The 15,405-nt window shown below is 49.0% G+C and overlaps 1 protein-coding gene across 2 annotated transcripts in view; it reads left to right on the forward strand.

The window, feature by feature from the left end:
• Window positions 1-315: 315 nt before the first annotated feature.
• The window catches only part of DESI2 (desumoylating isopeptidase 2), a 41,723-nt gene continuing 26,633 nt past the window's right edge, over window positions 316-15,405 (forward strand). The window contains exon 1 of one of the 2 annotated variants that reach the window (XM_059677506.1): window positions 316-708. In XM_059677506.1, coding sequence (XP_059533489.1) covers window positions 667-708 — 42 coding nt within the window. In that variant the 5' untranslated portion in view covers window positions 316-666. Of the gene's footprint in view, window positions 709-12,581; window positions 12,621-15,405 lie in introns of those variants that run through there. The other variant, XM_059677505.1, reaches the window with a different exon arrangement.

Here is a 15,405-nt window from a genome sequence, read left to right on the forward strand (position 1 = left end):
GACCTCACCCGGCAGCCAAGGGCGGGCCGCAAAAGATCATTCGCAGATTCCCAAGCACTGCATGCTGGGAACTGTAGTCTCCCGAGAAGCCCTAATCTGATAGGGTCGGGACCCGCGCAGCATGCTGGAAGTTGTAGTCAAGGCCTGGAAAGAACACTTCGACGAAGGGCCGTAATTGTTGAGACTCCGCCTCCGCGCCTACGCACGCAGCGGGTGAACCCCACTGCATGCTGGTAACTGTAGTTTTCCCGGAACTCCGCTCCCGGAGGTGGAAGGACGCGGCGGCTGCGCCATTTTAGGGCCGAGTTGCGGCTACGGAAAGAGAAGCGCAAGCGGGCTCAGCTCGGGCGCCGGGCCGGCTCCGCCCTCGGAGCTCCCGGCGCCCGCCCCTCGCCTGGCCCCGCCCTCCCCCACGTGTCTGCCGCCCGGGGGAGGCGCCTGAGCCCGAGCGGGCAGCCAGCAGTTGGCCCCGTCGGCACGGAGGTCTTGTCCGCGGCGCCCTGGAGCGGCCCGGCCTCCCGATGCTCCAGCGCCGGCTGCCGCGGGCCGGGCTGCGCGCTTAGGGCCCGGCTCCGGCCCTGAGGCGGCCGCGGGGCGGGGCGGAGCGGCCTCGGCCCCGCGGAGACCGAGCGGCTGGGGGGCGAGGCGGCGGCCGCGGGCAGGAGGATGGGGGCCAACCAGTTGGTGGTGCTCAACGTGTACGACATGGTGAGTGCGGCCGGCCCGCTCCCCGCGCGGCTCGGCCCCGGCCCCCGCTTGCTCCGGTGGGGGAGGGGAGGGGAGGGGAGGGGGCTCCTCTCACCCTCGAGGCTTCGGCCCAGGCTCGGGTCGACGTGAATGCCTCTCCCTCCCGGCCCCCGCCCGGCCCTGGGCCCGGCACCTGGCCGAGGGGCATGTCCTTCCTGCAGAGCTCCCGTCGCGGGTCCGACCCCGACTCGCACCGCAGGGCCCCCTCTCGGTCGCCGGCTCCCCGGGTCGGCCGGGCCCCACATCTCCCTCCCCACGTCCAAGTCTTCAGAACTCGCAGCCCCGCCGACATCCCCGCGGTCCCCGCCGTCGGGGTCCGAGCCGGTCTCCCCGGAGCTGCCCGGCGGAGCTGCCCGGGGCTAACGGTGAGCAGAAGGCGGCCCCGCTGAGCTATTTGGAGGCCACGGCCCCGGGTGCCACAGGTGCCGCGCTGACCCCGGGGCGGGCGGGGGGCGGGGAGCGCCCGTCGGGTCACCCCCCTTGGGGAGCCCGCGCGCTCGGCATTCCGGACGCGCTCGGCCCGCGGGCCTGGGATGTGCGCTGGAGGCCCCGGGGGGCGCGATGGGCGCCGTGGGACACGGGCTTGGGTCTGGTCACTCCCTGGGTCTCCTGAGGTCACTGAGGTCAGCTGCGCGTGCGCCCGTGAAAGTCCCCTCGGTACTTGGGTTGGCTGACGGACCCGGAACCGAAGCCCTCGAGGCCAGACGTCTGGGTTCCCAGCCGCAGGTGTGAACTTCTCCTTCCCTGGCACCGCCTGCGAGTCACATCCTGGGGAGAAGGGAGGCGGCCCACCTCCACCCTACTGGCCCCCCTCTTCCCCCCCCCCCCACCGGCCCCGGGAGCGGCGCAGGGCGGGCCCGGGACCCGAGGGGGGGTCTCCGTTGAGTTCAGGGAGGGCCCCGGAGGCTAACGTGCCGAGAAGCGCGGGACATGATCACACGATTACAGGGAAGGGAATCAGAACCGGAGATCCTGTGAAAACGGCCCGTGTCGGGGTTTGGCCTGTGTCCCTGGTTAAGAAATAACTCTCTAGATTTAAACTTTTTTCTTCTTCTTCATGACCTACACTTGGCGCTTAGTAGGTATATGTGTGTGTGTGTGTGTGTGTATATATATATATATATAATGTTTTCATTGATTTCGGAGAGGAAGGGAGAGGGATAGAGAGAGAAACATCAGTGAGGAGAGAGAATCATTGATTGGCTGCCCCCTGCACGCTCCACGCATGTGCCCTTGACCGGAATCGAACCCAGGACCCTTCAGGACACAGACCGGTGCTCTATCCACTGAGCCAAACCCGCTAGGGCTGAAACCACTATATTTTAAAGGGAGGAATAGTCTGAGAGATTAATACTGTGAACTGATTAACAAAGAGCTTGTTCCTCACATCACCTTTGTGCAGAGGAAGCAGGTAGAGCAAAGGGTGAGTGAAACCTGCCCAGGTGCCTAGAGCCAGGGAGGGGCTGGGAGTTGCAGGCGCAGCCTGATGCATCATCTCTGCTGATCCCCAGTTTTCATTTCTTATAGATTGCTCTGCCCTGCCCACAGGAGAAGCAGCAGATGACTGCTTACCAAAATGGTCCAGAGTTGAATTGTGAGGCTTCTAGTAAACTTGCTTTTGTGTGTTCTTTCGGGGGGCTTCCGCTTGTGATGGTTTTATGTCACTGAGTCAGCAATCTTCCGTTAGCCAGTGTGACCCTATAGAAGTCACAAAAATGCATCAGTTGTCCTTTTTTAAGGAATTCAGGATATCACAGGAGAGGCACAGTAGTAGTGACAATTCAGAATAGAGCAGCACGACTTGGATAAGAGCTGTTATAACAAGAAGTTCAGGAGGGGCTCCACGAGGCTGCAGGATCAGGAAACGCTGAAAGGTACGGGGGACCCGGAGGCCTGGGGAAATGCAGGAGCAGGAAGCACGGGTTGGTTTGGGAAATAGCAGTTGGTCCAGAATAACAAGTGTAGGTACATGAAAGGAGAAACTTTGATTAGAACTTTTCTTAGTTTGGGGCTGGGATGAAGGGTTGGGAAGGGGGTGGTGCCTGTGAGCCAGGGGGACCCACTTAAAGTTGTAGTCGGGCAGCATGATCAGAGTTGGCTTTAGCATTAAGACCAACGGGTTAGGTACACATCTGTGTCTGTTGTACTCGCGTTGCCCCAGTCCGTATTGGATTTGGAGGCCTTTTGGCTGGGTGTCCAGGGCATATCCTTTATGACTGGTAGCGCCCCCTGCTCCCGTGGAGCCGTTGGTGAGGATGCCGTCTTCTGTTGTAAACGGGCGCTGGTAATCACTGTGACTAGCCCAGGGGTGGGCAACCTTTTTGACTCGAGGGCCACAATGGGTTCTTAAACTGGACCGGAGGGCCGGAACAAAAGCATGGATGGCGTGTTTGTGTGAACTAATATAAATTCAAAGTAAACATCATTACATAAAAGGGTACAAGGGTACGGTCTTTTTTTTCAATAGTTTTATTCCGGCCCGCGGGCCGTAGTTTGCCCAGGGCTGGTCTAGGGGCTTCTTGTCTGTGAGACTGTCACCTGCTCCTGTTGGCCAGATTGGGAGCTGCTGGTCTTTCTTCCCGCCTGTAGCTCGGCCCCGTGCGCAGGCGTATGAGGATCACCTGTATTACCTTCCTCTCTGGAGGAGGAGCGGCAGCCTCCTGAGCTCACCGCCTCCTACACGGGCTGTAAACGATTGCTTGCCACCTTCTCAGTGATTATGTTTCTCTTTGTAGTTTGGGGTAACCTGCCACCAATAAAACATGTCCTGGAGTTATTTTCTGAGTCTTGGGAATGAGGTGATTCACATACTCCCCTGGCCTACATTGTAAAGCGGGTGGTGCAGATCCATGTCAGTTGCTGGGACAATCTCGGGTGTAGTCGCTCAAACACAGACTCATTTGTCGTAGTTCCCGATCATGTGCTTTTCATATTTTCGTGGCTACTAATGACTTTTTATAAAATAAGCATAGGCAGTCCTGTGGTGATGTTTGTAGGTTGTCAATAAACAATGTTCTTCCTGTTTTTATTTTTAATATATTTTTATTCATATTCTTCCTGTTTTTAAATAGTATCTGTACATCTTCAAAGTCTTAATAGAAAATAAACACACTTTCTAGAACTCTTCAAATAAGGACATTTTGGTCTGCTCTCCATTCTTTTGCCCCCCACCCCCAGTCCCCTCACCACCCAGGTCTCCATTAGACTCTCACAGGAGAGTGTGAGGTCCTGCAGGTGTGATAGGATCTGACTGCGACGCCTCAGCAGGTCAAAGGCAGGCTTTCTGCATGTGTTCCAGGCTCATCTGAACATACCCTTCGCCTGAATGATCCCATAATCTCGAGCAATATGTTCAGTAACAGCCTTTTCCCTCCCCTCCTTTCTCACCTTAGACCCTTCCCCTTTGCTCCAGCACCCCCAAACCTCTCTGTTGTAATTTTATTCTGTGACTAGCTTAGTTTCCCAAGCCAGAACCCCGGGAATAAAACTAAGTTCCTCTCTATTGCAAATAAACAATCAGTTAAGTCACCAGGCCCTGTCTCGGTTTTGCTTTGGTTAATTTTGTCTGAAAGTAACAGCTTGATAATCGGTGGCTTACACTGGAAGGATAATGATCTTAAGTCCACAAGTAAACAGACCCTGGGCTAGGTCAGCAGCTCGCGTGTCATCCAGGACCAGGACTTCCACCTTCCACTCTGCTGTTGTAAAATGACGCTCGTAACCCCACAGATACCAGCCCTGTGCAGCGGGATGTGAAGGCAGACAGGTGAGGGGCCTCTCTGCCTGCACCTCTCCTTTCGATAGGCAGCGCTCTCCCAGAGACGGTCCACAGCTGTTGCGTGGGACGGAGGAAGCAGGACGGGTCGCCTGGCTTTCTAGCTGTCCCCCGTTCCGGGGAGGAAGGCTGGGGGCTGGAAAGGCACTTAGCCAGGACCTGTGATGTCCATCATGTACTTTATTTTCTGAGTATTCTTTTTTTTTATTCCGCCCCCATCCTCTCTCCTCCCCAGCCATTCCTCTAAGATGGTGGCCTCGAAGCTGGACTGCCTCTGAGTATTCTTTCAAGTGGTTACCTGATCATTTCCACTGTTGCTTCTCAAGTTCAAATTATCTCTGCGTAATATAATAGCCTTCTTACTAGTGTCATTTTTTGGTATTACTTCGTCTTAACCCATCTTCCCTCTGTTACCCAAGGGATCTTTCTGAACCATAAGTGATTGTGTGTCATTCTTGTGCTTAAAATTCACCTACAGGATACAGTCCAATGCCCTTTATGATGTAACACCTACCTGACTTATGATGTAACTACTTACCAACCCCCCACAGTTCCCACACACCCTGTACACTTTATGCTCACACAATGAAATTTTTCAGTTTTCCAGGCAAGCTGTACTGTGCGAGTGCACACCTCAGTACCTTTGTACATGCTAGTCCTGCTGTCTGAAATGTCCTGTTTCAAAAATGATCAGCTGCAACCTCCTGCTCCTGGCTGTAGCTTAGCCTTTCCTCAGACGTGGGTAAACTTCTGTGCCCTGGGTGTACTTTCTGTCTCGATCACTGCATGTTTGGTGATTCTGTGATCCCACTAGACCAGCGGTTCTCACCCTTCCTAATGCCCCGACCCTTTAACACAGTTCCTCATGTGGTGGCTCCCCATTTCATTGTCACAAATTGAACATAATTAAAGCATAGTGATTAATCACAAAACAATATGTAATTATATATGTGTTTTCTGATGGTCTTAGGCGACCCCTGTGAAAGGGTCGTTTGCCCCCCCCCCCAAAGGGGTCGCGACCCACAGGTTGAGAACCGCTGCACTAGACTGAGTTTCTTAATAGCATCTTACTGTCGCCAGTGTCTACAACAGGGCCTGTCACTATAAGGAGTTCTGTAAGTAAATATTTACCATCGAGTGGGATTTTAATTAGGCAGTTTTATCAGTGGTGGTGTCAATACTGAAATAGCATGAAAAGGTCATCTGATCTCCCTTCTGTTTGTGCCAAATACCCATTTCTGTATTTTTTTCTTGTACTTAGTGCACTGCTGGATTCTAGCTTTTATTATTGGAGTAGGGCGACCAAATGAAAGGGGGAGGATCATGGGAATGAGAGAAAAAATATCAAATATTCTTCTTTGTCAGTATTTTTGTGTGTTTTTTTAAGCATCATGGGACTAGGCTGAGGAAATGTTTTTAATCCGTTTACTTTTTGAAGTTGGATCTTAGTCATTCCTTGGAACATAATCTTTCCGAAAACATTGTCAGTTCCTGAATTTTACATGGATTAACTAGTTAGTAGAAACTAGTCTTAACCTTCTTGTACCAAGTATGCATCTTGGGCCAGAGCCATTTCCACCACTTGACGTAGAAACTGACGCATGAGTCCAGCTAAATTAAAAAAGAGGACAGTCATAAATCTGTCCTCCTAATTATCCATGGCAGTATCTTTATTTTTATTTTTTGGTTTAGATTAAATGAGGAAAGAATTCACTCTCTGTATATGTTTTCCATTGCTGCAATAACAAACTGCCAGAAACGTAGCCAAGTTATTATCTCACCTTCTGTGGGTCAGAAGGCCCGTGGGCTGGGCTGTCACTGCTCCGGTCTGGGGCTGAAGGGACAGTGTCAGCCAGCCTGGCTCTAGGAGAAGCCTGCCCCAGGGTCACTCGGGCTGGCGAGAACTGTGGCTTGCGGTTGTAAGACACAGACATTCCTTGCTGCCTGCGTCCCAGTTCTGGCATCTGCGTTCATCTTTTTTTATATTTCACCTGGGGCTCCAGGGAAGTCCCCCCATACACACACCACAAAAGGAGTGTGTGTGCGCTGGACTGATCGGTCAGCAGGGTGGGAGGGCATCTCAGAGGCCTCTCCTGCCTGGTGAGGAGCCCCTGTGGCCACCAGGGCTTTTGGAATGAAGGGGACTGAATTGAGGAACTGCATTTGCCTGTCCACTTCATTTCCTTCGTTTCCTCATTCTCCGGTTTCTTTCTCTTCCCTGTTCCCCGGGGCCGTGCCACGATGATGTGGCCCCAATGCAGGGAGAACAGGCTGAGGCCTCGTGGGCGGCCTGGGGTCAGCGGAGGAGAGGCCAGGGCCTGCGTTCTTCATCTCCAAACCAGCAAAAGTGCAGTGAGTCCTCCTCACGCTTCCAGTGTGTCCGCCCTCCCCTCCGGCCGCATCTGTTCTGCCCCCACCCAGAGAAAGCTCTCTGCTTTTAATGGCTCCTGTAATTAGATGGGACCCGAGAGGATACTCCAGGATCATCTTGTCTGACGGTCTCTAACTTTAATTATATCGCTACGTCCCTTTGCACATCAGGTGACATGTTCACAGGTCTGGACACTAGAGTGTCGACATCCTAGGGCAGTGATGGCGAACCGTTTGAGCTCGGCGTGTCAGCATTTTGAAAAACCCTAACTTAACTCTGGTGCCGTGTCACACATAGAAATTTTTTGATATTTGCAACCATAGTAAAACAGAGACTTATATTTTTGATATTTATTTTATACATTTAAATGCCATTTAACAAAGAAAAACCAACCAAAAAAATGAGTTCGTGTGTCACCTCTGACATGCGTGTCATAGGTTCGCCATCACTGTCCTAGGGAGTCGTTCTGCCTCCACAGCGTCTATGAAAGGTATTTTGTAAACCCCGGTATGTCCAGTGTTCCCTTTGACAGTCCCTTGACTTGGCATGGAATAAATGTTAACTTAAAATGGAAATTTTGAAATGTCCAGAAAGTAACGTATGGAACCTTTTGTGACTGGCAAATACGCAGACGTGAAGGGTCCAAGCGTGTTGGTGACTACAGGCCCTTCAGCCTGCGGTGCATCGTGCGTGTCAATCCCAAGGTCACACTGGTGACGGATAAAGTTAATAAAATAGAATCGAATGAAACTTGGAAGTTAAATATTTTTCAGTACCAAGAAGAGCCTACTATTTTAGGTGATTTCTTTTGTTAAATGGATTTTTCTTAAGACAGGGTGTACTTAGCATTTGTTGACTGTCAGATTTTCTGCAAGATTTTTTAAATTTTAAAAAGCAGCATTATTAAGTGTCACCCAGTTGGTTAATAGAATTCAAAGGGAAGACTGCCAAAATCATCTTAAAGTATAAGGAAGGCAGAAAAATAATAGAGGGAAATGAGATACATGAAAATAATTTTGCTTCAATGTATCCAGATTGTGTATTAGTAGATGACTGTAATGATTCCCTAACCCCAAAACATTAACTCACAAATTAATTAATTGAGCCCACATTATCTACAATAATAAAAGCTTAATATGCTGATTAGATTGGAGAGCCAAACAACCTTCTGGATGTCCTTCCGGACGAAGCCAGGGCTGCAAGGGCCTAGCCCAGTGATGGCGAACCTATGTCATGCGTGTCATTGGTGACATGCAAACTCATTTTTTTGGTTGATTTTTCTTTGTTAAATAGCATTTAAATATATAAAATAAATATCAAAAATATAAATCTTTGTTTTACTATGGTTGCAAATATCAAAAAATTTCTATGTGTGACACAGCACCAGAGTTAAGTTAGGGTTTTTCAAAATGCTGACACGCCGAGCTCAAAAGGTTCGCCATCACTGGCCTAGCCCCTTGCACGAATTTCATGCATCAAGCCTCTAGTTTGAAATAAAAGCCTTTTCTCACTAAATTGTGATGTCATCCTTATCATACTAAATTCTTGCCCAGACAGAATTGTTGCAGCTACTCATCACTACACTATTTTAATTGTTACAGTTTCACAATATATCTTAGTATGTGGCTAGGCCAGTTTCCTTTGATTAATATTCCCAAGTTTTCTTGACTGTTATTCACTTCCTTTTCTATGAATACTTTATAAGGTTCTCTGAAAACAGTACATTTTTAAATCTTTTTATTTTCTTAAATTGTGTTAAAAAACACATAAAGTTTACCATCTTACCCGCTTTTGCTGTATAGGTCAGTAGTGTATGTTCTATTCACACTGTTGTGCCCCAGTCGCCAGAAATTTCTCATCTTGCAAAACTGAAACTCTATATCCATTAAACAACTCCCAATTTCCTCTTTCCCTCAACTCCTGGTCACCTCTGTTCTGCTTTCTGTCTCTCAGTTTGACTAGATACCTCATGCAAGTGGAATTGTACAGTTGTCTTTTCCTAGCTTATTTCACTTTGCATAGTGCCCTCAAGGCTCATCCATGTTGTAGCATGTGTCAGCTTCCATCCTTTTTAAGACTGAATAATATTTATCCCATTATATGTATATACACATTTTGTTTAGCCATTTACTTATCAGTGTACATTTGGGCTACTTCCGCCTTTTGGCTACTGTGAATAATACTACTGTGAACATGAGTGTACAGATATCTCTTCCAAGTCTCTGTTTTCAATTCTTCTGGGTAGATACACCCAATAGCCCATAAATTATTTTTAAATTGGAATTGCATTACACCTATAAGTTAACTTGGAAAGAATGGCATCTTTTCTATAATATCCCTCTTCCCAGGGATAAAAGTAGGATTTATTTTATTTATTTATTTTTTTGCTTTTTGAAATATTTACCCAGAAAATACATGCAAATAGTTAAATAAGTTAATGCCCAACTCATGTATCTGGGCCCTCTATTAACAGAATAAGCTTAATAAATAAGATATATGGGATATTGAGTGACAGGAGGGCTCCAGAGGACATGACACAGGAAAAGGGGAAGGCAGTGGCGGTCAGGATGGTGGTGCAGTTTCCACCACAGTTTCAAGTAGAGTGGCCGAGAAAGGCCTCCCCAGGCAGCATCCCGAAAGGTGGAAGGGCTGCGTCATGTGGATGTCCAGGGAAGGAATGTTCTGGGTACAGAGTAAGCAATTGAACGGATTAGTCGGGCCACATGCCTCTTAAGTACAGCAAGAAACATGATGTTTTTAGGGGGGTTTCTGAATTATATTCTCAAGTAGATTAATGAGATCATTGAAAATGCAGCAGGCAGTACCCAGACAGGAACAGTCTGAGATGAGGATACATTCCACAAAGCTGAAAGGCACCATTGCCGAATTTAAACTACAGCCGGAAGGAGTTACTGAACAAACGGATTGGAAACTAAAGAGAAAACAGCAAGATTTAGAAAGGCTCTCAGAACCCTGAGTAGAAGCGTCAGTGTTGATCTCCAAAAGCGCTAGGCAGACTGTTTTAGCGTTAGGAACATTCCACCAAAGCCTGGTTTAACTTTCAAATTTGAAGGAGAAAGCAGAAATCCAGAAATACACACAGGCAAAAAGTTACTACAAGGGAACAAAAGCTGACTCCTCGCAAAGCCTAATAAACAGCGTCAGCTGCGGACTGCTGGAGGGAGCCATTGCCGCAGAATGCTCCAGCTTCCCCGTGGTCTGCGCAGACCGCATAGACGTGTCAGGCGCCTTTGGGGCGGGTAACCGGTGACTCCAGAACCTGAGGAAGGTGGGGACAGTATAAAAGAGGCAGCCGTGGGCAGCCGTACTTGTTTAATATAGATACAGCCTAATGGACATATGGCCTAAGAATGTCAGTACCCAGAATTACTCTTCAAAGAGTTATATGGACCAGGCCTTGGGGAGGGAGGAGACAGAAGCATCCAGCAGCCCGACACAGCGATAACCCAGTAGATACAATTGGTTCTTGTTGGTATTGGAAAAGTCTATTAGAGTGTGTGTGTGATTTTTTTTCACGTAAGTGTAAGTATTGTTGGGATAAAGTCAGATCTAGAGGGGAAACAGCAGAGGAAATATAGTCCATATGATGTAAGAGAGAAAACAAAAAAGACAAATGTAAAATGAAGACAAGTAGAGCCAAGCACATAAATTATGAAATGACAAAAAGTAAGTTAAAATCCCCCATTAAGCTTGTTAAGTATGTTATAGTGTCTTTTGCTTTACGTAAATTTAAAATTGCATATGGTCAAAACTTATTGTTTATGACCTTTCAGCTCATGTCGTCCCTAGAAAGGCTTCCCCACGTCTAAAATGATACAAATGACCTGTGTTTGTTCCCAAGTGGAAGGCCAATTGTGCCAGCACTGTTAGTGCATGACCCATTGCGCCCCTTGTTAATTGGAAGCATGGGCCACATTGAGCCCATAGTAAATGACCCGCGTGATCTAAGTCTATTTCTTGGCTTTCTATTTATTTGCTTCTTCCTGCACCTTCATCAGGTGTTTAATTACAGTATTCTAGTGTGTTTTGATAGCTGGTGGTGGAGGTTTCTCTTACTCTCTTTCAGAATTTTCTTTATCTCATTCATTTTTCAAATAAAATTTAGAATCAATTTCTCAAAACACTCACTGCAATTTTAAGTGTAGTGACATTAAATTTATGAATGATTTTTGGGAGAATTGACAGATTTACAATAGTGAGTCTTCCCATAATAATGAGAGCTACCATTTTTGTGTGATTTCTTCATGCCAGCCATTGCCCTAAACCAGTGGTCGGCAAACTCATTAGTCAACAGAGCCAAATATCAACAATACTTCTTCAAAATAGACTCGTCCAGGCTGAAAACCGACTTCTGTGCATGGGCCACGAAGTTGCAATCGCACTGTACATGCACCCGCACGCGGTATTTTGTGGAAGAGCTACACTCAAGGGGCCAAAGAGCTGCATGTGGCTTGCGAGCCGCAGTTTGCCAACCACGGCCCTAAACCATTTCTTTATATTATTGTCCCTTTTTAAGATGATGAAACGGAGCAGTTGGAGAACCTGCTCAGAATCGTGCCGTAAGTGGTAGAGTTCTGACACTAAAATCTGGGCCCTTCACCACCACAATGTGTGTCTCCTCCTCCCATCCCTGGAAAGTGCTGTTTCTCTGTTTGTCCTACACTTACACCCTCTCTAAACTAACTTCCACCCTGTGCGCTCTGGAACTCATGAATGAGCAGTGACAAAAAAATTCCTACTTCTGTGATGGTTCATTTTATGTCAACTTGACTAAGTCAATCTAGTACCAGTTTTTGGTCGAACACCAGTCCAGATGTTGCTGTGAAGGTAGTTTTTTATGGATTAACATATAAACCAGACTTTGAGTAGAGCAGATTATCCTCCACAGTGCAGGTGGGCCTCATCCAATCAGGTTGAACACCTTCAGAGGAAAGACTGAGGCCCCCTCAGGTAGAAGGAATTCTGCCTCCAGATACGGTCGCCAGCCTGCCAGTCTGCCATTCCCTATAGTCACGTGGCCAGTTTCCTTAATCACTCCCTTATGCCTCCCCTCTCTAAGTTTGAGCCGGTAGTCTGCCATCGTAATCATTCCCGCTCTGTCTGAGCCTGGGGACCCCAGGACAGTTGAACTGTCCCTGTACTCTACATCTCAGGGGCTGGGCGCAGCTGGAGAAATAGGCAGCTGTACTGGCCATCGCTTGAAAATCGTGACTGCAAACCCCTGCGGGCCCCTGAAGGCTATCAGCAACGCTTCCTGCCCTGGTCAGCTGACTTCCACTCTCCCGGACAGCTGCGTGTTTCACCCTCTGCCTGTCCTCACTCTCAGGGGATGCTCTCCCTGCTTATTTCACTTAAAGGGTGGGCTGGGGGAGGCATTTGAAGAGAATCTTCCATTCTCCCACCACCACTGTCCTGCTGTAGTCTGCCCTCCCTCCTATGACGTGGGATGGACTGAATCACCCGTGTCTTTAACTGAGGGCAAGCCATCCACTCTGTGTGGATCCCATCCTCTCTCCTGTGCAGGGACTTCTCACTCAGAATTGTCACCGCTGCCTCCTGCCTCATCAGCTCTCCTCTATTCAGTCAGTGTAGGAATCTGCTGTATTATCCAGTCCTCATGCATTTGAACTGAAGAAAATGAGTGGGATCCTTTAATATGAACTCCATTTACCATCCACCGTAATGTACTCTGCTCTCAAACTAGAGGTTTCTGTCCTTTTTAATCAACTTCTTCAGAAACGTACTATATTACTTTTAAAAGACTAACCAAAACGCAAGCAAGATACATAGTAATTACTTTTTAAAGGTTTGTTGGACTCAGCTGACGTCCCCGAGCACCTGTCACCTGAAGCAGGTCCTTTCCCCCACGGTGCCACCGAGTTCATGGCTGCTGTTGGCCGGAGGGTGCAGAAGCAGCCGCTGACACCAGCAGTGGTGTAGGTGTTTCAGCCTCTCTCTGGCTGGCTGCTCACCTGTAGGAGCCCCCAGCTATCTGCACTGTTCAGAGCAGGAATAGCGATGTGACAGTCATGACCAAGGCACAGGCAGCAAGAAGCTGTACTCAACCTCCTCCCCGTCCAGCCTGCTGTCGGGAATCTGTTGTAAGTACAGTTGACCCCTGAACAACACGAGGGTGAGGGGCACCGCCCCCCCAGGCAGTTGGAAATCTGCATATAACTTTTGACTCTCCAGAAACTTAACTACTAGTATCCTACCATTGATGGAACCCTTACCAATACCAGAAAGAGTTGGTTAACACATTCTGTATGTTATATGTATAATAAACTGTATTCTTACAATAAAGTAAGCTAGAGAAAAGATATTAAAATAACATGTACATATATTTTTCGCATTCGTGGCACACCTTTTTCAATATTTCTAGGCTATGTGCTTCGCCTGTGAGTTGTTGTTTTTTTAATTGTTGCAAATCTCCAAAAAAATTTTCCAGTGTATTATTTGAGAAAAATCTGCATGGACGTGGACCCGTGCAGTTCAAACCTGAGTTGTTCAAGGGTCAGTAGTAATGTAATGCAGTTCTTTGTCTTTGTGGCATAGCCTGGAACCAGACCTCATGGATTTGTATCCTACCTCCTACTTTTTAGTTGTGTGACCTTGGGAAAGTTACTTAACTTCTCTGTGCCTCTGTCCCTTTCAAAAGTGTAAATAGTAGCTTATCTAACTCACTAGAGGCCCGTGCACTGGCAGGGGAGAGGGGCCCCTCAGCCTGGCTGCGCCCTTTAGCAGCCCGGGGATGTCAGACTGACAGCTTAGGCCGCTCCCCACTTGTGGCTGAGTGGCACTCCCCGCCGTGGGAGCACACTGACCACCAGGGTGCAGCTCCTGCGTTGAGCATCTGCTCCTGGTGGTCAGTGTTCATCATAGCGACCAGTTGTTCCACTGTTGGATCAATTTGCATATTGCCCTTTTATTATATACTAGAGGCCTGGTGCACAAAAATTTGTGCACTGGGGTGGGGGGAGGTCCCTCAGCCCGGCCTGTGCCCTCTCGCAGTCTGGGACCCCTCGGGAGATAACGACCTGCTGGCTTAGGCCTGCTCCCAGGTGGCAGAGGGCAGGCCCAATCCCTAGGTGCAGCCCCTGGTCGGGCTCAGAGGAGGGCTGATTGGGGAGTTGGGGCGCCACCCCCTGTCATGCACACAGCAGGGCAGATCGGGAGGTTGCGATGCCACCCTCAGTCATGCTCAGGGTAGGGCCAATTGGGGGGTTGGGGCACTGCCCCCTGTCACACACAAGGCAGGGTCGATGGGAAGGTTGCGGCGCCACCCCCTGTCATGCACAGAGCAGGGACGATCAGGGGGTTGAGGAGCTCCCCCCTGTCACTCACAGAGTAGGGCCGATAGGGGAGTTGTGGCCCTGCCCCCTGTCACACACAGAGCCGCAGGGCGATCAGGGGGTTTGGGTGCTGCCCCCTGTCACACTGATCCCGGTGCCGGGAGGCCTCGCAGCTCTGCTGATCCCGGTGCTGGGAGGCATATTACCCTTTTACTATATAGGATAGAGGCCTGGTGCACAGGTGGGGGCCGGTTGGTTTGCCCTGAAGTGTGTCCTGGATCACGGTGGCGGTCCCCACTGGGGTGCCTGGCCAGCCTGGATGAGGGAATGATGGCTATTTGCAGCTGGTCACACACCCTTCAGGGTGGGGTCCCCACTGGGATGCCTGGCCAGTCTGGGTGAGGGGCTGAGGGCTGTTTTCAGGCTGGTGGGTGACTGAAGCTCCCAACCGCTCCTTTTTTTCTTTTTCTTTTTTTTATTTTGGGCCAGCTTTAGCTCTGAGGCTTGGCTCCAGCTCTTAGGCCTCGGCTGCTGAAAGCAGGTATCTGGTTTGTTTGGGTTCTGTAATCGAAACACTGTTTCAACTCCAGCTCTGAGATCCCGGCTGGCTGAAAGCAGGTTTCTGGGGTTTTGTTTAGCTTCTATATTTGTAACAATGTTTCAAACTGCAAGCTCAGAGGCCGGCAGCGGCAGGCGGGGACATTGGAGTCCTCCGTCACTGAAGCAAGCAAGCCTCATGTTCGCTTCAAGCTGCCTGGCTGCCGGCCGCCATCTTGGCTGGCAGTTAATTTGCATATCGCCCTGATTAGCCAATGGGAAGTTTAGCGGACGTACAGCTAATTACCATGTTTCTCTTTTATTAGTGTAGATGATAAGATTATTATATAGGATAGGGTTATTGTAAGGATCATATGAATCGATTTACGTAAAATTCCTAGCCTGGTACTTGTCATATGATAAGCACTAGAAAGTGTTAGCTGTTGTTATTTGAAGGTTTGTAGAAGCTAAGGAGCTCCCATTTGTGTACTTTCAGCAGTTGGAACATGTAGTGACTTGATCTTTGGAATCTCTTCATTTTATCTGGAGTGTTATCCTGCAGAGAACAAAGTGCTACACAAATTGAAGCCGTAAAGGCAGGCTGTTGTATGCTTGACACTAGCTCTAAAATATATGGAACATTGGGCTTAATTGTGTCGCCT

The sequence above is a fragment of the Myotis daubentonii genome, chromosome 20 (genome assembly GCF_963259705.1).
Source record: "Myotis daubentonii chromosome 20, mMyoDau2.1, whole genome shotgun sequence".
Lineage (NCBI taxonomy): Eukaryota > Metazoa > Chordata > Mammalia > Chiroptera > Vespertilionidae > Myotis > Myotis daubentonii.